This window comes from Brachyistius frenatus, unplaced genomic scaffold (genome assembly GCF_029030835.1).
Source record: "Brachyistius frenatus isolate BFR_SWC_R1_liver_20210118 unplaced genomic scaffold, ASM2903083v1 Contig_4, whole genome shotgun sequence".
Taxonomy (NCBI): domain Eukaryota; kingdom Metazoa; phylum Chordata; class Actinopteri; family Embiotocidae; genus Brachyistius; species Brachyistius frenatus.
Window position 1 is genome coordinate 5,760,103 of NW_027210603.1, and position 26,962 is coordinate 5,787,064.

Sequence of the window (26,962 nt, forward strand, 5' to 3'; positions counted from 1 at the left end):
AGCACCAGGTGAAGACCTCCACAGAGGCTGAGCACTGCACTCGCTCTTTCCCACCGTCTTCTGTCTCCTTCGCCCCGTGCATCCAGCTGATTTATATCAGCCTGGTGTCACATCACAGTCTACAGCATCCAGAGCCTGGGTAAGAGTGAGGTTGTTGTCGATACGAGACGGCGGTTGATGACTTGTGCTGTGCTGTCAGGCTTCTGCCAGCTGCCTCGCTAACGCTAGTCATGGCAGGCTACAGGCTTCAGCTAGCAGGCTAATGTAACAGTTAGCCGCCACTGCTGCTCAACACCGTTTGTACCAGTCACAGACTCACACTGCATGCAACCTGTTTCCATCACTCAACTCTTCATTGACTTTATGCACTTTTTCAAATATCGTATTTTCGATGAATGTTGATTATGTCTTTTCTGTATCTAAATCCCAAATAATGACGGTAGTGTAGTTAGTGTAGTAGAGGTGGGAGCAACGCTGGCCAATCAAACAACTGGCTCCTGTTAGTCTCTGCTAGCTGCTATCAGCTATCTCAGTTGTCAGACTTGCACCTACTTGTCAATGACAAGTACTCTGTTTTCAAAGAAATTGCATGATATTATCTTTTCCACTTTCAGAACCTAAAACAAAGTATAATTCAGGCGAAGCGAGGGACAGGCTACTGATATATTTATAATGTCAGAAAGCACACTACATGGCAGAACAGTGAACTTGTAAACAATACAGTCTGATGTGACAGTCCTACTCAGTGTACAAAGAGTAAGGGAGGGTGACATTTCAAGATGACCTTTAACAAATGTTTAGTCATGTGATCATTTGATATTTCATGTGTTATGGTTGTCTGTGTCGTCCAAATTGCTACAGAAGGAAGAGCTATAAATACAAAGTTCTGAGTTCTGGCTTTAGGGATGTTTAACAGTGTTCTTATTAGTATTGTGGACAATAATTGTAGACTTTTTTTTTATGCAATGCAATCTTAAGACAGTTCATGTTCAATTGTAGGACAAAGCCATTGTTAATGCTGTTAGTGACAACAGTGTTTACAGTTAAAATATCTTCTGTGCCAAAGGTTTGTTGTTTAACTTTTGGCTATATACTTTAGTTTTAGGGGATTCTGAAGGATTTATGCCTGAGAAGCACTTTTGACTACACGTGTTTGGAACATACTAAGTTTACCAGTGAAGGCTTAAGACTTAAGGCAGCAGAACTACTGAAAATACATTTTAAAGTTGAGATTTCCAGTTTCCTTATAAGCATAACTACTTCTGCACTTACTTGTTCCTCTGAGAGTGCCAGTCGACAGGCTGAAGCTCAAGTTAAGTGCTGTACATTTTCAGTATTTGTCATTCTTTTTTCACATGTTTAGGAGCGCAGCACTTTCAAGGTGTAGTGTCTGGCACTAATAATGGTGGCATTCAGCTCAGGCTTTCCACTGCCGGGGGCCTGAGATGGTGGTGGTGAAAAATGTCTGTAGGCTAAATCTTAGTTGTACTGCAGTTATGGTGTGTTTTGTTCTTGACATAGCTGAATAATAAAACCTCCACATGTTGATACAGCATTTTTATCTGGCACACTCACCCATGCCTGACATAGCTTTTGGCAATTATGGTGTCTGGTTATTATTTTCTATTTTACTAATAATGTAAAATATTTAGATTTCAATTTCTCTTGAGTTCCTGTAGTCTTGCACTGTCACTCCTGCTACGAGTATATGAATAATTAAAAACAAAATGTCTTAACCCCCCCAAAAAAATATGTTTTTGTATTTGTAGTGCACAGCATAGTAAAATGTTGTTGTTACACATTGTTTAATTATTTTAACCCAGGGATTTAGGTCTCCTTGTAGCATATTTCCAAATGATAACCAGATTTTTGCAAGTCCAAATCATTTCTTGAATCTTAAAGGAGCAGAAATGAAATATAATATTCATAACTATTTTTTTCATTTGTGTAATCACCTGAAATGAAGAGTTTTCTGTTGTTGTTACATTAGAATGAGATCTTCATATGTACATTGGGAGCATGTCCCCTTCCTACAAGGTCACCATTTTGCATTACCATGTCTCTACCCATAGCACAAAACAGAAAAAGCAAACAGGGATTATTGTTTTGTGGCCACCATAGAGTCTCTAACACGCCTTTAAGGGGAGGGTAAGTCAAGGGGTGTTCAGTTGGTTGCAATCTGCAAACTCACCGCTAGATGCCACTAAATCTCACACACTGACTTTGCAGTTAGTAAATGTAGTTTTGGACTTTTAATAGGCTACAGCAAAAGCTTTTTATAAATTACTTTTGATTGATATGTTTTCGATATTCAAATCAATGTCTACCTCTGTGAATGTATTGCAATATGACCCAAATCAGTTAAAGAAACAAAACTAATGGTAAGCGTGATTACTGTGGGACTGGAGGGGTGGTTAGAGACGGTGCTTACTGGGTTGGATTAATGCATAGTGGTGAAGATCTCCATGACAAGCAGCTTTGCCTACTTGATATTGCCGAATAATTCCACCGATTAACTCAAGATACAGAACAACAAAGAACCTAATACTCACTCATCTTTCCTCATTGTATGTTTGTGTGTGTGTCTCCAGGTTTCCTCTCCAGTGTGCGTGCCTGCCAGCAATCACCCAAACTGATGAGGATCGGCTGATTGAGTTAAAAAAAAAAAAAAGAAAAAAAAGGTTCCTTGTTGCTTATTTTGCTAAGGTAAGATCTCACAGCTGCTCATTATGTGTTTAATGCTTTCTAATAATTGTACAATAATCATAAGGCGTAAGTAAGGACTGTAGTGCTTCTAGATGCTCACAATTGTCACTTACTTGGAGACATTGAGTTCAGCATAGATATACTACGGCCATGAACACACAACCCTGTAATATCTCAAACAGACTTTTATAAGCATTCCCAGCTTTACCTGTCAAATAACCTTTTTGGATTTTATTCAAACAAACAACACAGTTAATATGTATTTTACTGACTCTGTCAGATACTATTAGGTAGTCCTGGTAAAGTGTATGTGTTGGAGGAAAGGAAGCTAGTATCAAACAAAAGAAATAAAAAAAAAGACTGTTACTTATTCACTTATGTTCTTTATAAATTCACTCATCAGAAAAATCTTAACCGTGTAAATGCAAAGCAATTCAATACAAAGTCCTGACTTAAATACTATTTCTAATGTGGTTTATTATTTAGTAATAATTTTTGTCTGTCAGAGAGGTGTGGCTTATTGAGAATCACTGTGTTACGTGTGAGGATATGATTTGTACTGATGCTGTACTGAGTTTAAATATTCAACCTGAGGTTTTTCTTTTACCCGATGTGTTTAGGGACTTTGTAGGAATTTGACAAAGACCAGGTAAATGTAAAGTAATACAACAACAATACCAATATCAAGGAAATACAAGTTTCAAAAATATAGTGTTTAATTATAAGAGTGCTTAATATTGTACAGGTGTTTTTTTTTTAACTTTTCTGGTCACTAGATTTGGTATTATCAGTATATGATGTTCAGGCACTAATAATTAGTTCATGCAATGGATACCAAAATGCCATGTCTTTTTTTATTTTTATTTTTTTAAAGCAGACTTGTGTTTGGCTTTACTGGCAACACCTGAGAGCGATTTTTGCAGGGAAATAACATGTGCTATGTTCCAAATCACCTACTTGCGTACTAACACTTACTATTTTGAATGCATGAGTGTGTTCACACTGTGAAATATGGAAACATGCAGTGCACTATAAGTACCTTAATGGTGTACTCAAAATGGTCCACAAATTGAGAATGAAACAATGGACACTTTTCATTTTCAACGGTCATGACTACAGGGAGGAACCTAAAATATTTTCACACTGCAGCAGATGAGGAAGCTGCAGATGTTGCCGAACATTGCACAAAAGTTTTTGTTTCACCACCATACTGCTGTTGGATAGAAGCTATCAGTGTGCTTATTGTGTGTGTTAAACAGAGGGCACGGAAATATGTTCATCTCTGGGTAAAATAATCAAAGCCGCCAGATATGTTGGCATATGTTGGTGATGCCTTAAAATGTTACGGTTATATCCGATAATTACAGATGGGCAGTGTGCAAAACTCCCCTTTGGGTATTCAAGTACTACACAAGCAAGTGTATGAACATTTAAGTCTGCTATATGAGAATGTACGAAGGGAAGTACGTCATTTGGAACACAGCAATTGTCCTTTTCACACAAACAAAAAATTTCAGCAGGTCAAAAATTGTGAAATAATTAGGGATGCTTTTTTTTTTTTTTTTATATTATTTTTTTTTTAAATAGAATCTCTACTCTTCTGGATTTATCCCAGACCAAAAGTCTCTTCTGCTTATTGAAGATTTACTACATTAAATTTAAAAAAAAGTTTTAATGGGCGGCACGGTGGTGCAGTGGTTAGCATTGTCGCCTCACAGCAAAAAGGTTCCAGTCAAATCCGGTCCTGGGCCTTTCTGTGCGGAGTTTGCATGTTCTCCCTGTGCTTGCGTGGGTTCTCTCCGGGTTCTCCGGCTTCCTCCCATCATCCAAAAACATGCACCTCAGGTCAGGTTACCTGGCGCCGCGCTAGTGGCAGCCTGCTGCAGCAGCTCCCCCCTGAGAGCCCCCCTGCTGTAGTGAAGAAATTTCCCCTCGGGGATTAATAAAGTGAAATAAATTAATTAAAAAAAATGGTTTGCTAGTGAGGGCAATGGGCTCTATATAAAACAGGCAAGGCGAGCCCTCATTAGAAGAATCAATTCAACGAAAAAATTTTAACCATACACCAACACCGTGAACAACACTTGCTGTAAATCATTTGGAAAATGAACTGTTACCGATTGATGTCATTGAGCAAGATACGTATGTTGGTTCAGATACTTTCATTGAATATAGAAGAGCAATTTCAAATCTTGAGTAGAGTATTGTATATTGACCCAAACACGATACTAACTTTTTTTGTATAAAAGTTTTTTGAAACAGAATTAAAAAGCACTAAAAGTTGTTCAAATTACTAAATCACCCTCGGGCACAATACTTGTCATGTCTGCTCACTCCGTCTCTGTGGGTATCCAGATAAATATTAAAGTATTAATGTGAACTCTTATTGACCAGTTGGCTAACCCAAACATTTTTCTACTTGGGTTCAATCCTGGGTGCCAGATCTAGATTTGTGAGTTCCAGTAAATGATCCAAATGCAATCCACAAGCACTCCCTTCATGTTTTAAAGATGCTAAGTCTAATATCTTGTACAGTCACTGTGGTTTGAACATGTTTACAGTTCCTCGCTTTACTGGGTAGAATGAATGCAATAAACAAGATAGATAGGTAGATGATAGATAGATAGTTACTTTATTAATCCCCAAGGGGACATTTCTTTTATATAAGATTAGAGGAAATTAAACATCATATTTCCTCTTGAGGCACGCCGTTGATGTCTTTAGGATGATTTGAATTTGAATGTCTGAAGTTAGTATTGATCTAAAGACAAAGCTGAGTTTCTAAACTGTATAATGGAAACAGAGGGCCATGGTCATTTTTTTTGCTCAAGTCCCCTCAGGGCACATGCTAAACAGGAATACACATTTTAACTTTCATTTCAATTACATTTATTGGAGGATTTTTTTTTTTTTTTTAAGGACCTCATAAAAACAGCATAGAGAGTGCTTAAACGGGTCATGTTATTCTGTCAAACTGTCAGAGGGTTTCAGATGGGGGAGAAAAAAAAGTGACACAGAATCAAGCACTGATTGACTCATATAAAATAGGAAGGACAGCAGCAGATGAAGGCCCGACATGTTAATGCCATTTGTAAGTCAGGTCAGTCGGTGTGTTACTGTGGTCTCTTGAGAAGAATCAGCCATCTCTACAAAATCTAGTCTCTGGGAAGACAATGCAATGACCTTCCATTTGTATTTTTCTGGCTTGTCAACTTTTGTCAGTTGAACATGTGCATTACTTGGGTGGGTCAGAAATATATCATTTTGAAAGTGAAAGTAAACTTGGCTGTATTTACTGTAACTGTCTCTACACCTCTGGAAATCTTCGAAATCGCAAAGAAATTAGTTCAAGTGAGTCATGTGTTACATTACGACATCTTAGACGTTTAGTTTAAGTAACCATAACATCAGCTATATAATTGCCTTTGCCAAGGAGGTTATGTTTTTCAGTAAGAGTTGTTTGTTTGCCAGGAGGATTACAGAAAAACTGCTGGCCCAATATTCATACAATGTGTGGGAAGGGAAAGAAAAATCGACCAAAGTTTGAAATAAATCTGAATGACAGGGGGATCCATGATTACTAGTTTTTGTCTGTATTTGATTCAACTGGAAATAACAGTACATGTTCATTATCCATGCATATCAAATCAGTATCTGTATGTGTTTCTCCTATAGTCTTTTATGTGTGTAGAAGTCATAGTAAATATCACATACAAAACACAATATCATATCATATTATGTAAGTATTGCAATGACACCAATGGTAAGTCTATTGATCAGCAAATCTTCAAATATTGTGCACATTCAGCCAACTGGTTAATGCCTACATTTTCTTTTATCATCATCACTGATATGCTTTAGAAGTTTGGAAAGGAAACAAGAAAATATATATTTTGTGCCATATGTGTCCCAAGTGTCATTGCAATATCTGTGGTATTCAGAATTGACATCACCAAAGTTCAAGCATCCACTTGTGTCATACCCACACAGCTGTTCTTTTTTAGCCTACACTGTAAATATAGAAAATAACCACAAGAAAAAGTCCTTATTCATTGCCTAAAATATACAGTCATGTAAATTATTTAGTTGTGATATATGTAGCCCAAACAAATTCCTCAAATTTCCTCATCCAAATGTATTAAAAGACAGTGATTGATAGAATGTTTATTGAGACCATTTAAGTGAGACTGTGAATTAACACAACCTGGCTTTGAATATTGATGCACTTTGCTATCTCTTACATACTTCTGTATATTATTAAAACATTTTTTTGAATGGTTTAATAATACTGGAGGGCTATATGATACACTATTATAAAATCCTACACATTGCTGTGGTAACCACTCAGGGAATCAGAGCTTATCTATGTGTATGAGACAAGTAACAAGCAAGTAATCATTACATGCGTAAGCTAGTTAGCCAGGTAGTCGGTCGGAGACCTGCAGATGAACCGTCAGTCAGACGGTTTATTCGGTATAAACAGTATGTTGTGTAAGCGTTGTACTTGTTGCTTGTTAAGTGGCGGCGCACACAGTTTTTTTTTGGGGGGAGGGTGTTTTTTTTATTTTTTTTTTTACCGAGGGGCGGGCGCGGTGAAACAACACGCGTTTGCCTGTGTCAATCAGTGAAAAAGTCCTCCTATCCCGAGCGCGACCAACGCTGACTCTTATGTTGTTACATTGTAGCGGAAAGAATGTCGGAAAGGGCCGAGGATGACGTCAGGGGGGAGCAGCGCCGAGCGGCCAGGCAGCAGCTGAAGCAGCAGCAGATCCAGCGGGGAGAAGGCTCCACAGCAATGGCGACTGTTGCGGAGCGGAGATCATTGCCTAGTCCTGAAATAATGCTGGGACAGCCTTGGAGCAACTGGGTCGACGCCGCCAAACTCCACGGCAACGACGGTGAGTTCCCCAGCGTCCCGAATGTGCGCGAGGAAGCGAGCGAAAGCGCGACAGTTGCCAGTCCTGTCCTTTTTTTTTTTTTGGTCGATTGCATGCAGTTTTTGGTGGAATATGAAGAAACGCTACTGGTAGCAACAGCACAGGCAGGCAAGCAAGTGCAACTATTTATTTGTCTCTGTGTCGGATCGCCTCATTTTCAGGTGCTGAATCGGAGGAAAGTTTCAAAGACTTCGGGAAAAATCGAGAAGCCATGCGTTTGTGCAGAGAAGGTGAGTGTTTTTTTCCCCCCCCTCTAGGGCCAAAGGTGTATTTTGGTTCTGGGGGGGGGGGGGGGGGGGGGGGGGGGGGGGGGGGGGGGGGGGGGGGGGGGGGGGGTTTGCACAGATACACACACATGGATTCAAACACTTTACATGCATCGTTCGGACTGAATCTACTGTAAATCATGCGCATCAAAAATTGACTGAACAACCGGGTATAATCAGTAAAACGTATCTGCTATTCGTGAGGGAGTTGACATTTACATCTGTAACCAAAAATAACTTAACCGGCAACAACTTAGACTCGCTGTAGTTGAGTATAGGCCCAAAACACAATAATAACAAAAATATAACTTTATTGTTTGGCATCAGGATTTCTGCCATTTTATATATAGCCTATATATAAGCTGTAGAATGGTTTCCTGTGTTTCTTTGCCTTAAGACAACAGAAAGGATTGCTGCTTAAAGGGCTGCAAAGTGAAGTTTAAAAGTAAAATTGACTTTGTAGAAACGTGTGATTTCTCAAAAGAAAAATACCCTAAATGGAAATGTTACCTTTAAAACAGTGATATGCACTTTTTGTAAATTACGTGAATTTTCGGTATAGCCTGCTTTTATTTTACTTGCATCTTAAACAGAAAACATGGTCAACATTAATGTTTTTTGTCCCACACATTTGGATAAATGTTGTGAAGATGTTAAACAAACTGCTAAATTTCAGCAAAGGTTTTAATGTTTTTTGAAGTACTGGCACATCAACTAGCATGTCTGATCTCCCTGGGTGGGATAAATGGATGAAAACAATCAACCAGACTGCTCTGATAACAGAGTGATATGGTGACTGTGTTCCTGCTAGTAATAATGATATCGGGCTAGTCCAGTGTATTTTAAAGCTGTAGCTTCAGCTAATCGTGCCTTTGAAGGTTAATAGGACAGTTATGACAGAATAAAGAGAGAGGACATCATCCGACACAAGTGGTAAAACCCAGTGTCAGAAGCTCACTTCACCTGGCTTCTGAATCACAGAGTGATGTTTCACAGCAGTTTGTACTGCAATTTTATTTTTGGAAACGCCTCGATTAGATTTAGCTGATTTGTCCCGCTGGCAGGCCTGGATTTAGAACGAGCTTCATCACAAAGGTAAATTGTCATAACAATAAAGTGGCATCTTGTTTACCTAAGAGTCAACAAGCACGCTCCATTTTTCCAGCTCACAGAACACACCAGACTCCGTAGATCGAAACATAATAAGTCGGGTGACAGAAAGAGTTGAGGACCAACTTGTTCAGTTGACACAGAATAAAGGGAATGTATGATGAATCAGCTTTGTTACCGCCGTTACACAGTGATTGTCGTTTGGCTTAGCTTGTTTAATGAAAGGATCCATTCTTGGCAAATGTTGTGCACTGTCTCAAGTAGTTAAGTGGGCAACCTGCGTAAAAGTGTATACCAACAAAGACGGCATGTTTATTTGTGGAAAATGCATTGTAGCAACACATCCATAGCTACCTTTAATCACCTCACAGACAGGGCTTTCTATTGCTTACTCAGCGACACACGCAGGGCATGTCACACGTGACCTTGTTGGTATTGCAGTGACCTGGACATCAAAAATAAGATGCATCCTTTTTGTTGAGCTCTGTTTCAAAACTAAGTGTACAGTGAAAATGATCATTTTCTTTGCTGCCAAATTGCTTTTGATGTGTATTATTTAGTGCAGAAACGTGGCACTAGTTAAGCAAACAACATGAGGATCTTCTTCAGATCTGAAACACCATCGTCAGTTCTGCAGCCAACCACAAAGTGATCATTGTTGTGTGCATAATTGTCACAGAATTTGTTATGTCTCTCATTTAGGTGGCTTTTGGGGGGGCACGTGTGTTTGAATGACCGTTTCTGATTCTCATCACTCCTGTCAAACCATGTATCTGCACAGAGCATGAAGTGTTTCTGCCTGTAAGATATATCACACAAAGGAAAACTTTGTGGGAAGGTGACACGCTTCTCTTGAGTCACGTGATTTTGGCCCACACTTATGTATGTTGAGCTTTTTTTCTCCTCTTCACGTGTTGCTGTGAAGGAAAGGATTAATTGCACGCTTCTTGTCAGGGCACTTATCTGATGTTGCATTTGCATTGGTAAACAATGTGGCCTGTGTGCATACCCTAAAACCATTCCAAAATTCCAGTAGCAAGTCCCCTAAAGGCTCCCAGTGACAGGAAAAACACAGTTTTAATATTACATATATAATCTGTGGCTCTTATGAGATGGCATAGCACAAAATATTTAAAATCTATGTGTGTATATATAAGACTGCGTGCAATTTAGGTGGCAGCTAAAATGATGTTTTCTGCTTTGTTTTAAAGAAATACTGTTTGAAAGTGAATTAGATTAATGTGTCTCCACATCAAAGGTATAATTTTAGTAAGGCAGAGAAACCGAATGGTCATTTGAAATTCATGGCTTCTAGGTGACTTGACATGCAGTCATCTTGAATCATGTTTTTATCGTCATGTATGTTCAGTGGCTGTTGTTTGTGTCATAAGGCTCATTAACACATGCTGCTCAGGGCAGAAGTTGGTGTTCATAGAAACTGTATGTTGTGTGCGTGTGCGGGCGTGCGTGTGTGTCTAGTAGGGATATTACAAGTGGATGACTACACCTCTCCGCCATGACTCACCACCAGATTTCTCCTGTGGTGTAACTGCCATTCTACCACACACAGATGATTACACACACACACACACACACACACACACACACACACACACACACACACACACACACACACACGCACATTTGTAAAAATGTATTGCAAATAATGACTGATGAATTCATCACTCTGTCACGCTTACAGTGGCACTGTCACAGTCGTGGAAGCTGGGAAATGTAGTGCCACTGTCAGCCACAGGTCAGATTCAGCCAGTCTGTGTGTGCGGCTCAGAGGTAGCCCGAGCGGCTGCGAGTCCACCTAGATCATTCATCACTGCCGTGGAAGAGGATGCTGAAATTAACTGGACTCTCATTCTCTTCCTCCGTCTCATGCTCACAGGCTCTCTTTCTCTTCCTTGAGCGCCGGTCCTTCTCTCACTCTCTTTGTCTCGCTGAGGCCTCGGCCTGCTTCTCTGCTCTGTTTCTGTTTTTTTTTTTTTTCTCAGTTGTGCTTGTTTCCAGGCTTTGCTCTGTTGTTCTGTCTCTTCTTTCTTCTACACTGTTACTTCCTCTTACTCTTTCTCCCTCTCTGTGCTTTTCGCCTTCTCGCCTTCTTGCAAAGGAAGAAAATGGAGATCGAGAATGGGGCAGACACGGTGGCGTTAGACTGCTTTTGAAGTCAGGCCATTTTAGTGGTACAGTCAAGTTGGTGCCAGTTTGCTGAATGTAGAGCAGCAAGACTATATAGCAGCGCTGCTTTCATAGTTGAGGAACCTGTTTGGAGAACCCTCCAAGTGAGCAGCAGCATTTTAAGAATGAGTCTTGTTTGACCTTGCTATTGATCCAGCAAGGAAATGTGGTTGGCTTGTTGGATGACGCACTTCTTGGCCTCTTTCAATAAAAGATCTGAGAGAATGTTCAGTTTTAATAAAGAATAGATGGGAAATTACTGATTCAACAAATATGTTTGCGCTCTCATTATAACTTCAATTATATGTTGCTGTTACATGAGGAAGGTTCAGAGACAGAGTGCAATGAAACCACTATTGTGTAGCGGAAAAGTTGCCCAGAAAGTTTAGGGAAGCATTTAGCCACTGCTTCACCGGCTTGTTCTTTTGTAATTGGCAATCAGTGAGTCTCCACATCACATTTCTGCACTTGCTCTCTTTGTGCAGCAATCGGACCCTTGCTCATGCACATCAGCAGTGGGCTTTTCTACTCGGGTTCTGTATAATTTACGTGCCTTTGTCTATCAAGTAAATATGTTTGCCTTTTCCCTGTTGCAGACACCAGCCACTGTAAAAGTTGAAGGAGACACTTAACAAAGTGGCCTCAGACAATTGAGTAGAGAATTGAGGAGCATTATGCTTGTCAATTCATCCACACCAGACTGCCACTGACCTCCCTAAGAGGGAACCCGCCAGGTAGATCCTTTTATATAGTGTTTGCTCAATGGCCCTCATCCCTTCCAGGCTCGGCCAGTGATGTTTGGAGAACCCTTGACGGCCCTGGCAGAGTACATATTGAAGAGGGGCACCACTTCTCTCCTCTTGTATCCTCTCCTCTGCTCGTCTCATCATGACGCCCCTGGCAATCTCTTAATTAGCCTCCTTAATTAGGTGGTTTCTGGTTCTCTGCGCCAGGGTAAATTTTGATCACATTCTGGTGTGATTCCAGCACTTCCCTCTCATTTGCCTTAGAGTGGTCTATGAGGCGTGAGGCTTGGTTATTGGATGGGTAAAGATGCCTGAGCAGAAGACATGCCATACGTGTACCTTGCCACTCATGCTTCTTGTGCTTTTTAATGATCGTGCGCATGAAAGTTATGAACATTTTCCATCGAATGGGTCGCACTATAGGAAATTTCACATCCTTACATTTTCACTTCATTGCTGTCTATTTGAACATACTTGGTTTTTTTTTTTAATTTGGAAAAAGTAAACAAACTGAAGAAACTTTATTTGTACCAGTGATAGCTCCTAATTTAGTCAAAGTCAAAAATCCTCCACACTCTATGTAAGTTGGGCATTTGTGTGTATCTGGGCGAGACGTTCATTCTGTGGCAGTACGTAACCTTTGGATCTCTGGCTCAGCCTCTTCCTGGTTCTTATCACTGGGACATGTTCTCCATGGTGAATGGGGACTCGTAAGAGCTCTGTATTTGTAGATCATTCCTGAGTATGAGCAAAGTTGCATGTGCACAATTTGCTAGTCATTTTGCCTTGAGTGAGTTCTTCAATTTTTGAAAATTATTAATATGGCTAATGTTAAATATGTGTTACCACATGGGTCATGCAACACAACAATTGCAAATTGCTTTCAGGACATGACCAATAACTATTTCCCTCTTTGTGGTCTGTTGTGTTAAAAACATGCTATCAAAGTGTTCAGCTATTATGACAACAAATGAACATTTCAATGTAGATTGTAAGTGATACTTGGCTGAAAAGTGGGCACCAGGTGAACATAGGTACATTTATTTTGCATCTCTTTGAGATGTGCCCTGTCTAGCTGATTCTCCCCTCTGTGTGCAGACATGCCCATATTTGGCCAGTGTCCCGCACAGGACGACTTCTACCTGGTGATGTGCAGCCACTGTGGTCAGGTAGTCAAGCCGCAAGCCTTCCAAGCACACTACGGTAAGTGTCACTCACTCACTCACTCACTCACTCACTCACTCACTCACTCACTCACTCACTCACTCACACACACACACACACACACACACACACACACACACACACACACACACACACACACACACACACACAATATTATGTATGGCTAGTATACATACAGTATGTTCATTCCTGTTTCAGGCACATGCAATGCAGAGCAAGGTTTAACAGTTTCAAATTGTAGCCATAACCCAGAACAACAAGGTGTGTGTGGACAAAGTAGTTCTCGTCTGTTCAGTGTTTCCCACAGCGGTGCCAGGACCTGTGTTTGCACAGCAGCAGTGGACTAACTTAAAATTATTTGACAGTTGTCAAGCTAGTTAGCTTTTGATACAATAAGAGCTTCAACACTACCGGGGGGAGTCAGTGGTTATTTGACCAAAAACAACATATTTACACATAATTTGGGACTTTTATAATTACATGATTATATAAAAAATTCCAGGTTTAACTTTTTACACAGGACACTCAGTCAGGTAGAAAAGTCAAACAAATGTGCTCACTGATGAAGCAAGCTCTATCCCCTGAAGAAATCCTGATTCAGAAAACTATTAGAATTGATTTATATTTTAAATATGTTGTTTGTAGAGAAAAAGCAGCATATTCAAAATTTAAACAAAATCATATTTCAGAAACAAATAATAGATAAAACAATGTATTTTTGGCATCAAAATACTGAGTGAAGTTTAGAAAGAATGAAGGACATAGAAATCAGACGGCCGCTCGTTTTACGGGAATTTTCCAGGTTTTGAAATGCACGACAAACTAAGATAAACAGACAGCTTTTGTTTTAGTTCGTTCTTAACAATTTGCTTTAAGCCTGACGAGCGTAATCGTGGCTGGAGCACTGCAGGAATAGTGGATGGCTTTCAGCTTTTTACACATGAAGGTTTTATTGCACTTTCAGTGACATGCGTAGTTATCGATTCAAGTAAATGTTTTCTTTCACTTCGCCTGGTTCAGTGGCTGCAGCACCACCTCCTCCAGTCTGCTGTTCCTGTGTGGAGCCTCTCATGTTTTGCATTCATTGTCACTGTTATGTACAACGTGAATTTTCTGTGCTGGGGTTCATTTAACAGCGGTTCTGTGCCGCTGTCGAAAGCATATAGGAGAAACACTTTTCCCTCACTATGCAGTAACCCCTTTGTTATTTGACTTGTCTTTCTCTCAAGGCTTCCCAGCATTGCACTGTTTTAACATTCAGCTCAGATCTGATTTCTTCCCCTGTTAATACATTATGAATGTGTGTTTGATTGCATGGATTTCCACTGCTTGGTAGTTAAGATGGATCTTTTGGCAGTGTGCTAAAGAAAGTTAAAGACCCCTTTAATGAAAATCAAGACTTAAACCTTGTTAAAATGTCCATGAGGTGTTTTTTTTTTGTTGTTTTTTTAATATGCTAGATGCTTTTCCACTCTGAAACTGTAGAAATCAGGGTTTCATACCTAAGATACCAACTTCATCAACTTGTGGGGTGGGGCTTTCCATGTCATCTAGCTGCAGGTGAGCAGCAGAGGGGTGGGTACAGATAAGGTGAGGATTATTTAAATATTAAGAGGTCTGCTTGTACTGCTCGAAGGCAAATGTGTATAGTTGCATCCAAGCCACTTTATAGCTTAAGGGGATTTTTTTTCTTGGGAAAAACTTCTAAATATGTAATTTTGATAAACAAAGATGAGTTTTTAGAGGTTTAATCAATGCCAGGAGAGGGACTTTAAAGTCTATTAATATAGTGATCAGTGTGGATTCTGTTTAACTTGACTGTATTCTTCTTGGCAAGTTCACAAACTCTCACAGCCGGTGAAAGAAAAAGGTAGCGTGTTCACTCCTAACTAATTTTCTTGAAATGATAAGAGATAGAGTGACACCTCCCATGTCTTATGTAGGGCTATTTGTTTAATTTAATCTTTACTGTCAATGAAAACTTCACAGTGCTGTGCGTTCGCTGTAAAGTGACAGCAATTACAGTTTTCAAGGTCAGCCACAAGGGGGAGTTCTAACGGCACATGGCTCCTTGAGGAGCTGTCCTTGCAAATGTGTCAACAACACTCAAAGAATGGACTCTTCCCACAAAGTTAAGTCTGTCTGGACCAGATTATTACTTACGCATTCAGGTTAGTGTTCAAACATTTCAGGGGATTTTAAATGAGTTGCAGACAAACACTGGAGGGCAATACCCTGCCTGTAAAGTAAAAGAGTTCTGACAACATCAAAGCAGGTGGCCTCGGCACATTTTGAGCAGGGTGGTATTGTTGATACAGGTTGTGCCTAAACTGATCCATGGAGTATAAACGCAAGTTTTACAGTGATTTCAGTACGTTTATTGCCATTTGTCTCCTCAACTGTGTATTCATTATTCCTTAATGTAGCACATTGTCTGCAGTGTGTTGATATTTATTAGGGATGCACCAATCTGATTTTTCTCCTAATATCTTTTTCTGTTCCTTAACTCGGGGTATGTATTAATGCCAGTGCGACAGTCCCAAGCCAAAGATTTTCCATTTACTGTGATTAAAAACAGAGAAAAGCACTAAATCCTTACATTTGAGATGTTGCAAACAAACGCTGTTTGAAACTGCACTTTTTCTGTCAATGTCCAAACAGTCAATTCATTAAAGTTGCAGATTAATTTTCTGTTGATCAACTAATCGTTTCGACTGCCCAACAGTCTAAATATAATGTGTGGCCCTGCCACACAGCAGCATGGCTCTTGCTGTGCTTTACCCCATGTCTTCCCCTCTCTGAGGCCATTATGGGAAGACCCCGTGTGGTGTTAACACGGTGTAAAGGCACTGATCTCAGTACCGTTGAGCTGGTATCAATATGATTTTTCTTTAAGCCCATCTGTCTCCCGTTAGGTGTTTGTGATTCTCGGTCGAGGTGGAACGCAGCAGGGGTGACACTCATCACAGAACTGAAGCTGCCAGCTTTCATTTATGAACTTGTTGTCTTCTTACACATCTGGTCAAGCAAACATACACTTAAGACATTTTTGGATCATGCACATTGAGCTCAGATCGCAAGAAAATGAATCATTGAGTATTTATTATTTGTCATTAACACAGCAAGGTTCTTATTGTTTGCAAACATTTTACAGAGGCCGTGCTATAGCTTAAACACGGTGCTTGTGAAAATAGCAGTAAGGCCGTCACACTTTTTTTTTCTTCCATGTTTTTCCTCTCACTCGCACAGCCAGGGATTCCCCACACCACCGAGCCATTTGTTTGACAGTGTGAAAGACGACATTAGGTCTCCTCCTATTTCTTGTGTCCTTTGTTTGTGTTTTTTGTCTCCCCCCTCCCCATCTCCCCCACCCACATCATTCTTGACTCCTGTTGTACTCTTCTACCGCTGCCTCTGGTGTTGGCTTTCTCTTCCCAGTATTAGTGCTTTGTGTACAGAGCACTGAGCGTCACGCTGGGGTTTCCTGGTGTAAGTTTGTGTGCAGGGTGTGCTGTTGTTATGACCAGAACAGGATAAGACAGCAGGGGAAGGAGGGATGGTGGATGGCAGTGAAAGAAAGGCGTTTGGGTTGTTCAGCCGCTAAGGAGCGGGAGGGAAAATATGTTGAGTCTGTGGAAGGAGGCCCGAAAGTTTTTTTTCTCCCTGAAATGAGAAATTAGAAGAAATTTGGAGGTTTGTGTGGAATGCAGCTGAGTAAAAGGAGTTTTGCTCTTATCTAACAATCATAACATTTTAGCTGACGATTGTCATACAAATAATTGCAATTCATGATTTAACTGTCTTTTTCCGTTTATTTTATGCTATTAATCATTGTTTAATAATACACTTTATGAAGAAGAAAAGCCATTTACTGGCATTGAACATTAAACATAAAAATAATGCTACATCTCTGTTTGCACAAGTAATAATAAATTGAATTTACAACGAAATTACCGTCATTGAGTAATACCAGTAGTCAAAATAAACATCGTACTTTGGGGTTGCTAATTTTCCACTCATTTACCATTTAATCCCAGCAGAAGAAGAGATGCAATGAGATGACATTATTGAAAGGACAGTCAAACCTCAAACAGGGGAAAACACTGTGGAAATAAAGATGGACGTATGACATTTCTGTTTTTATAGCGATAGATTGAAATGATTCGAACAGTTATGCAAAATAATTGTGATCAGCTCAGATAATTCGATGATTCTGAGGCTGAGTTTTGGCCTATGGCCCTCCTCCCAACTGTACTACGGAGTTAGCCCAGTAAAAGGTTACCTGACCAGACCCACACCTCAATACACAGATGCTCTCTATCAGAACCCTTTAGTGCCCCTGATGGTGTGTGCTGTTATTTTTCATCCCATCATTTTCATCACCTTCGAAAGTGTTGACAACACGAGGGTCTTGTAAACGTTCATGTTGTCTTTGTCCTGAATTCATCAGCAGACACGTCTCTCTCTCTCTCTCTCTCTCCCTCCCTCTCTCTCTCTCTCTCTCTCTCTCTCTCTCTCTCTCTCTCTCTCTCTCTCTCTCTGTTCTTCTATGTCTGTCACTCTCATTCCCTCTCCACATGTTATCAGAGCAGCAGCAGTGTGAGTCTGTCTGCTTGACCTCAGGGGTTCGCTATGTCTGGTAGAGAGCTGCTGTTGGGCCAAGATTCAAAACTGGTCCAAGTTGCACTGAATTTAAAAGATGCCTTCATGACGTTCTTTGGTCGTTTCTGCTGTGGCAGCTAATGAACTCAGGAAATGTGTCTGTGTGGTGAGGAAATTAGTCGGTGTTGTGGAGCAGTAGCTCTTGTTGTACACCGTTACTAAAAATAGCAAATGATGAGAGCTACCTTTGAAAACCCAAAGTGTCTATGGTTGTCTGCTATGATTCTGTAATTGCTGTGTGCACACAGGGGCCTTTGTTTGCTGATTTTGGAAACCATGGTGCACTTAAATGAAAGATATTTAGTTTTGGATCTGAGCATTTAGTGAAGAGCTTTTCCCCCCCGTTTTGTCTATTTTTCTCCTTCTATCCACAGCTAAGTATCATTCTAACCTTTTCTGCTGTCATACTGCCTTTTATCAGTTTGCACAGCAGCTGTTATAAGAAGCTCAGGCAGGATATAAAGCTCTTGACCTGTTGGCTGCTTCTATTTCAGGCTGCGTTGGCATGATTCACAAATGGTGTTTATTTGTTGTTGAGGTAACCTGCTCACTAATGTCAGAAGAAGATTTGTATGTTCTCGTGTGTCGTGACTTTTCTCTGGGCTCTTGACCACATTTACCCATATAGACTAGTCTCTTGTGGTGTGATTCAGATATTCTTATTGCTTCAACTATCATGTTTTAATGCCTTCCTGATTTATGCTGTCGCTCCAGAGAGAAGACACAGTTCCGCCAGCAAGCCAGCCTCCACCTCGCCCTTCCCTGTGCCGGGTAGGAACCGGGGCGGTGGCAGTGGGCTTGGGCCCGGGCTGGGCTCGGGGTCTGTTGCGGGAGTGGCAAGTGGAAGCATCCTCGGCCGACCATCCGCCGCTGGCGCCAGCTTATCCTCCTCTTCATCATCCTCCTCCAATCCCAAACTCGTCAAACCAGCCAAAGAGAAGCTGCCAGGCATTCAGCGAAGACCCCCCTTCCCCCCCTTCAGGATGCTGCAGCTGGACAAGATGTAAGTTTCACTCTGTTGGGTTGCTCAAATCCTGGCAGTCACATCAATCTATTTTATCTTTAAAAAGTTGAAGTAGAATTTCTTAAAAGTTTCAGAACTCCAGAGAAGTAAAATACAAGCACATTTAAACATATCTATGCAAGTGCATTGTCATTTTTTATTCTGAACTCTCCAAAGTTGTCGTTCCTCTTCATTAACATTGGAACTGTGTTTTTCTTTTGACTGAAGTCTTTGATTAATGATGGACCATACCAGATTTATGTTTTGTCCTTCCAGCCCCATCCATACGTCCACATCTGTCTCTTACCATGCGCTTCTCACTGGCTCAGTGTTTCTAACTCTCAGCTTCCTCCTTGCTGCCCTCTTCATCTCTTTAACCTTCTCTTCCAGCCTCACCCCAGCTGTCAAGGTGGAGAAGATGCATCTGAGGGTGGACTCGTCAGCTAAGCTGGTGCAGGCTCCATCTGCCCCCGCCACCACCTCATCCTCCTCCACATCCTCCTCTAGCACCACTGTGAGCTCCAACACTACCGCCATCACGACCTCCTCCTCCTCATCAGCCCTTAAAGCAGGCCTTAACTGTCCCTCCATACCAAAGCCTTCATTGCTGGCCCCAGGTCAGATTCCCAACGGCAAGGGCCACCTCTCTGTCCTCTCGGACAAGAAGCAGGACAGCAGCAGCAGTGCCAGTAGCAGACGCCACCTTAACAAGAAAGTTTCAGGTCAGCTGGAGGGGGGGAATTATGGCAAAATGTAGTCACAGTTTGTGCTATCAGTATTTAGTATTGTCAGATCTGACTCCTGAATTGTGTTTAGATTATGAGAATGTAGAAATACTTTCTCATACAACATTCTGTTTTTACCTAAAATGGTTTGTTCTCTCTTATCTTGTTAAGTTTCTTTCATAATGCGGTAAAAGGTTGAATAACGTATCAATCAGACCACATATAATACCGGCCATCGGTTATCATTTTCTATAATAAAAATAGAATGCAGTTAACAGGGTACAGGGCACATTTATTCAACTTCTCAAAGACTGACCCACTGACAGTTTGCTTGTAAACACAAACTCAGAATGTTGCAGCCAAAGAAATTTCCTGTTTTTACAATGAAACACACATCAGCTAAAAAGTTAAGGCTTATCTGAGGCTAATATTTTGCACAACAATTGTTTTCATTTAAACACATTACCGGGGCAGGTCATTTGACACAATGTATGTAAGTAACAATGTTTTTCTCCATTGCTCTTTTGCTGTGCCTTCAGAACGCGAGTTCAATCCAGATATCCACTGTGGCGTTGTGGATATGACGGCTCGGAAACCGTGCACAAGATCACTAACATGCAAGGTAACTGGTCTCTCTGCTTTGTCTCTTTGTGCCGTGTACCTGAGCTGGATAAGCTGGATATTATTGAAATCTTAAGGCTGGACTTGCTCTGGAGTAGGGGTGGGTGATATCGCCCTAAAATAATATAACAATATATCTGGATATTTTTGCAATGACAATATTCTTGATGACATGACAAAATACAAAAAAAAACCTTTTTTCTAATTAATTATTGCAACGCAGCTTCTATGATCTGCAGTGGAGCCTTTTATAACTTCCTCGCCCCTGTTGTCAGATTGAGCGATATTTTGGCCTGATTCTCTGAAGTCTGTCATCGATGTTTGTCCATAAATAAATAGATTTGGGGCTTTTGTTGCACTTGTGTTTCACTTACAGTAATATGACAAATATTTCACCTGAGCCTCTCATTTGCTCCATGTGTGGGGACCATCGAATGTGTGGGGCGGAGCTGCCCTTTGTGAAGCACACAGAGAGGCGAGAGGAGAATTTGCGTAACTGTCAATTAAACAGTCACATTCAGCTGGAAACCTGTCGAAGACAGCGGCTTTCAGTCATGCTTCTTGCTGGATAAACTTCTAACATGTCTCAAACGGTTACACTGCATAACGGTATGACATCATTACGTCAACAGGTTGGACTTTTGCCATTATCATGCTATTATTTTTATTCAGTTGATCAAAAATTATACCAGTAATACTGTGAACGATATGATATGGAACAGCCCTACTCTACAGTTTTCTTATCATCAGCAATTCCCGTTAAAGGACAAAATTGATGTTCAGCTTTTCAGAGGAGGATATTTACAGTTTCTTCACATACTTGTGGAGGCAGCATTTGCTTCAAACCTCTGGGTGGGCGTTTCCAATGGCAGCAGCTGGCTGACAGTTGGGGGCCGGTGTTTGTGGAACACCTGCTGTCAGCTTCTGTGGGTTCCTACCGACAGGAGCACGTATAATAAATGATGAAGTCTATGTTCAGTGAAAGTAACATGTTGCACAGTGTAATGTCCTCTGTCATAAATGTGATTTTAACAAGTGTTTTTAACTATCAGTGTTTTTAGATTATTACTTTTTTACCTTATTTTTTTATTCTTTACATTTTTTAAAAGATGGTTGTGCTTATTTGTATTAAAGTTGTGCATATTGTCAAAATTTGTCAGATATATCTGGCATGTACAAATTGGAAGAAAAATAAGAGATTTTATGTCATAAGAGTTAAAAACAAGGAGAATCTTTTCCCCAACATTCCCCCCCCCCCAACCTTTTAATGTCCCAACAGACACATTCCTTAAGCCAGCGGAGGGCGGTGCCAGGGCGGAGGAAGCGCTTTGACACGCTGCTGGCGGAGCACAAGAACAGAGCAAAGGAGCGGGAGAGGGAGCGAGAACTCCACCAACCCCATTCCCAGCAAAACCCCCCTCTCAGGGACCCACACCCCTCCTCCCACCTCCCCCCTGGCCATGATGCCCACCAAGTGGCTCATGGCAACGGCCCCGCACCAGATGCCACTAAGCCTTTGCCACTCGGAAAGCCCAAATTTCACAGCCCTGGTCTTCCACGGTAAGTGCTGCGCCACAACCATTTAACTATTTCACTTTGTCGTGCTTATTCTGTGTGGAGTGACACCAGATTAACCAGCCTTACTCACTGAGGTGAGACAAACACCGTTACAATTTAGCGTTTGTGGTTTTGGTTTTCTGAAAAGGTGTTTATGATTGAGGTGAAAGTTACAAGCCGCACTATCTGTCCATCAGACTAAACAGCAGTCACGGAGGTGGCACTTCCGGAGACCCTGGAGTAGTCCACGAGTCCCTACATCATCCCCAAACTGCCCCCGATGGTTTTTCCAGACCATCCAGTGACGAGGGAGAAAATGAGGAGCGTGAGGACAACGCTGACAAACTGGACTGTCACTATTCAGGTTATCACCCACGACCGGCAGCTGTAAGTGCACCCCACCTGTCATTAACCACATACATCTTTCCTTTTTGTCAAAGTGGTTGAACTATGAAGGATTGCAGATTTTATTTCTCACCTGTACTCCACCTCTGTTGCCAGTATTGCACCTTTGGGAGTCGACTGTTTGGGAAAGGCTGCTACTCATTTGACCGGCGATGGGACAGAGTACGATGTGCTTTAACCACAATGATGGACAAGCATGTCAACTCTCAGATGTGGAAGTAAGTCTGCCCGTCTCAGATTCTTCACGTTGATACCGTAGCAATAATGGAACTGCTTTTTCCAAATACCTTTTGAAGTAGTCACCTTGTGCTTACAGTGGGATATAATACCTGACCGTCTTGTTTGTTATAGTGTGAAATTTAGACCTGTTAACAGTCATAGCTAAAGGAGGATATGTTTTCATGTTGCAGGAAAATCCCCTTGGCCTTGGAGAACTCCTCCTCTGTTGCACCAACCCATAGGACAAGCACAAATTCCCACGGTAGCACTCCCTCTTCCGGCTTCCTGGGCCCCCCTGCCACTTTGCCCCAGACTCCTTATAGCCAATCCTATGAGGGCAAGTCAGTGCTCTCCTATGGGACCACCTTAAATGCCCGCAGCTCCCCGCAGGGCGGGGCTGAGCACCCGGCCTATGGCACCACGCAGGCCCGACAAGTGTCTTCGTCGCCACAGATGCCTTCAGCCCACTTGTCCTCATCCTCTTCTTCTTCGGCTCCTTCCCTAGCCTCAGGCCGGGCGCTTAAGTCCCGTTCCTCCAGCAGCAGCACTACCAAGTCGTCATCGTCCTTCAGGCCCAAGGAGATCTCCTCTGGCTCCTCCACACCTGTCATCCCCAACTCCACTGGTGGGGGAAATACTGGAGCGAACAGTAACAGTAGCAGCACTAGCTTCAGCTCGGGGAAGAAGAGGAAGAACAGCTCTATCCTCTCTTCATCCCATGGATCCTCTGAATCCTCTTCTTCTAATGCCAACTTCTCTTCTTCCTCCTCCTCCTCTTTCAAGAAAAACTGTGCAAATGTCGGCAGCTCAGGGAGCACCTACCACCACAGCTTATTATCATCCTCATCGTCATTATCATCCTCCCATAGTGGAGTCCACAGCGTGGGGCTTAACTGTGGCCCGACCGTGCGGACCAACTCTCTTAGTCTCAAGGCTGAGCCTTCTGGAGGTTCAGCGGGCGGCTCCTCTGGGCCACCTGCACGAGGTCCTCCCTCGGGCAGCCCTGCAGAGTCCATTAAGCGTATGAGTGTGATGATGAACAGCAGTGACTCAACCCTTTCCCTGGGGCCTTTTGTCCACCACCAGTCCTCATCCTCATCTGACCACCACACAAGCTTTAGCCACCACTCCTCAGACGGGCGCCTGGAGGGCAAGAAGCGCAAAAGCTCTTCAGCCTCCACTGGCATTATTAGTGGCGGTGGGGGGGTGGGGCTCGGAGGAGGAGGTGGACCTGGACCAGGTAGACCCAAAGTGGCCAAGTCACCTGCCATTAACAACATCCACGGGAAGCATGGGCGGAGCATTCCAGGGACACCGGGTCTACCCAACAACTCCCATTTACATCAGGTTGGTTTTGTACTGGTTTGATACCAGTGAAGAACTTGTCTCTCTGTTGGACAAGTTAACCAATTAAACTATGTAAATATACAGTTCCACTTGGTGCAGCATTATAGTAAGAGCTTACTTAAAAACACTATATAATCACAATTCCACTTCAAATTGCTGTTATAGCTTAACTTCAACCTTCACAGTCAAAAGTCACAATCACACTTTGTCTCAGGTTTGTGAGCGAACTCTTTGTTTTGTTGAGTGTTTATTTTTTAGGTGACATCAAATTTGCAGTGTTGAACACAACTCTGTTACTACCGCCTCACAAAATCCTCGTATCGCAGACATTACAGGCTGTTGTGTTGCATTCTTTTGATTTTCCAATATGTCCACTCTTCACAGTTCACTTCTGCATTGTTTATGACATCCATGCGACAGTCAACATAAAACAATGATCGGGGATGAATATAGCTAAGTTTAGCTACGTGCCTTGTTGGCTCGATACCGACCTTTGAGATCAGCTTAAGAGATCCCTCAGTAAATGTGTGACATTCACTAAAAGCATTGATCAGTTTTGTTATTTAATACAAAATTGTTTATCAATCAAAAAGAGCAAGGTTTGCATCCTCTCAAATGTGAAGAAGTTTAACATCATTTACTGGATATTTTATACTTGGTCAGGTGACACATCTAATTTTATAATGTCACCATTAGCTGTGGTTACTCATATTATCCACTTTTCAGTTTTTTGACATTTCTTGGATTCTATACACGGACTAAGTGATGGATCACAGTACAGCACGTTAACTCAAAATACAATTATTTCTTGCAGGCAAACCTATGACTGAGAGCACCTTCTAGGACTTGCACAGATGTTATTAAAAACATTAACTATGGCTCTGTTTCATTCAAGTGTCCAGTAAGCTGGGGCAGTGATCCAGCATACACACATATTTAACTTTCACATTAAAGTAACTGAATCACCGTTACAAGCTGGACAATGGTGGGTTCACATCATCTCATAGGATGTTAAAGTAGCATGAGACAAGACATGGCTCAGAGGCCGAATCATCTGGGTCTAAATTACAGGTCCTGCAAATAAGACAAAAAGCTGCAAGATGATGTAGAAGAATCGAGACTCAAAAATTGACATCTGCCACACAAAAAGGAACAATAGCCTCAAGTTGTGATTGGCAACACGGAAGTAACTTGTTTGGTATGCGGGTTTTACCTGTTTAGCTAAAGTAGTCAAGCCTGCAAGCACACACGTGCATTTTGTGCTTTGACCTTTTTTTTTTTTTTTTTTTTTTTTTTTTTTTTTTTACTTTGGAAGAAGTTTAGCTTTTTGTATTTGTTCTATTTCATGTGATTTGAAGTTATTGTAATTTACATACATTAAGTTAACATGCCAAAACTGCAGTATCTTCCAGTCCAGGTGGTGAAATCTGTCTCACTTGACCTGAATGTGTTACTTTGTTGAATGACTGCTGTTAATACAGAACCAGCATACAGACAGATTACCTAACAACTATTTTTAACATTATTTTTTTCCCCCTCTTCCTTCCCCAGCCAAAGGCTCGTCCCTGACAGCGGTGCGTGGCTTCAGTGTGTGACACTGGCAGGCGGGGAATAGTCGGGAGCGGTCCGCATACCGCTCTGGACTGCACGAGGCCTTCAAAAATCAATCCCACATTATTCTCAGCTTCCCACAATCCTCAGGGTGGAGATGATCTGGACTGCCCAGTGAAGTAGATGTGGTCCTTACAATTTCTCCCAAAGCCATGTGTGTGTGTGGGGGTCGGTCGGGCGGGTGAGTGGGCGGGCAGGGGCGCTGAACGGGGGACTGCGTGGAGCATCAGGGGTCTAATGAGCGAGCCAAGGATCCCCCACGCGAGTGTAGTCCCGGTATTCTGAGAGGTCTTCCTGTCTTGGGTGGAAGTAGGACGAACAATTGCAACAGCCACGGGCCTCATTGGGTTCAGGTTAAGGGCTGCCACAACAAGCCGCCGTGACGCTGAGCAACTGGGGAGACAACAAGCCGATCTCTTCCGTGTTTGTTAGAGAATGAGTGTGTGAATGTGCGAGTGTGTGTGTGTACAAGTATTTTTCTCATGTCAGATTCTGCTGGACTACTGGAATTTCCAACTTAATTACACCCCCAGCGCCTGATCTCAGAAGCCTTGCAAGGAGAGCAGGAGGAGGAGCAAACTGTTACTTGCAACACCTTAAAACAACTACACAATCACCTTGTTGTGTCACGTTTTGTTAGTCTGACTCTCTCTGGCGACATGTGGCGAAACCTCACGGTTACACGCCGTAGCCTGAGACGAGCCCCGTAGGGATGAACCAGTCAATTCTTTTCTTACCTGGAATAATTATGCAAGTGTTACCTTTTTATGATTTCTTATGAGCTTTTTACACTGAACTACAAAGAGTCTTTGTAGACTTTGGTGAAGACGGTTGTGCTTTTAAATGTGAAAAGGACACCTGATGTGCCCATTCAATTAAATCTTTTGTTGAGAGAGAGCTTGGTCTTGAGGACACCTGTTCATTTTCTGAGTCTTTTTCATTGTGCAGAATGATAGCCACAGTAGACCTACCCCCAACTGTGAACAGCATTACCTTCTCCATTGGCACTGCTTAGTTGTCCACAAAGCTAGCCAAAAGCTGCTATCAGCTTTGCCAACTACTTTTTTTTTTGTTTGTTTTTTAAAGTACAAAGGTGGGCAGTCTTGCTCATGAAGCGGTGATGGTGCATTGTGGAGATGAAAGAAAATCTGTGCAAGCTGTATTGTTATAGCCACCACTTTCCTACTTTTTACCCATACAGCTGTGTGGAATCCACAGCTGCATGTGGGCAGATGTGAATTGTAATGTTTTAACTTTTATTATTTTCCTACGTAGGGAATCAGGTATGGTACGTCTTAACTGGAGCAAACTTGCACGTCACCTGTCTTCTGTGAGTATGATTGTCCCCGCTGTGTGTAACCACTACCCAAGCTCTGGATGTTCATAGTTTAAATGCTTCGCCGTAACACTATGTCGCTGTGTTGAGAAGAGATGTATGACAGTAGCCAGGCATTTTACTCTATTCCTTTGTCAAAATGGAGTCTTAAATCAGGCAATACTTGCCCATCTAGTTGGGATGTTTGCTTACTCAGAGTGGTCTCGGGTGAGTTTTATGGTGCGAGATTCATGGAGATGGCTTCACGGGATATATCTAAACTTTTGGCAAAACCTGTTGATGTGTGGAACCTCTACTGATGTCAGATAGTGTGGAAAAGTAGAGGAGACACTTTTTTTT

At 41.8% G+C, this 26,962-nt stretch overlaps 1 protein-coding gene and 1 long non-coding RNA gene across 2 annotated transcripts in view; both read left to right on the forward strand.

Moving 5' to 3' along the window:
- LOC138629125 (ataxin-7) lies at positions 1–25,461 on the forward strand. Its single transcript, XM_069712634.1, has 13 exons — positions 1–139; positions 2,592–2,706; positions 7,392–7,604; positions 7,805–7,873; positions 13,051–13,155; positions 18,514–18,802; positions 19,193–19,524; positions 20,067–20,149; positions 21,428–21,708; positions 21,903–22,092; positions 22,207–22,328; positions 22,521–23,676; positions 25,228–25,461. Exons 3-13 carry the CDS (start codon positions 7,400–7,402, stop codon positions 25,243–25,245), a joined length of 2,850 nt encoding a protein of 949 aa, XP_069568735.1. The 5' UTR covers positions 1–139; positions 2,592–2,706; positions 7,392–7,399; the 3' UTR covers positions 25,246–25,461.
- Positions 4,459–26,962, forward strand: part of LOC138629150 (uncharacterized) — a 45,230-nt gene continuing 22,726 nt past the window's right edge. Inside the window, exon 1 of the long non-coding RNA XR_011311517.1 lies at positions 4,459–4,556. This is a non-coding gene — a long non-coding RNA (uncharacterized lncRNA). The remainder of the gene's footprint in view (positions 4,557–26,962) is intronic.

Coding starts and splice junctions, on each gene's coding strand:
- LOC138629125 (XM_069712634.1), top strand. CDS start 7,400: ATGTCGGAAAGGGCCGAGGATGACGTCAGGGGGGAGCAGCGCCGAGCG. Junction 18,803..19,192: donor ATGCTGCAGCTGGACAAGAT/GTAAGTTTCACT, acceptor CTTCTCTTCCAG/CCTCACCCCAGCTGTCAAGG. Junction 21,709..21,902: donor CACAGCCCTGGTCTTCCACG/GTAAGTGCTGCG, acceptor TCTGTCCATCAG/ACTAAACAGCAGTCACGGAG.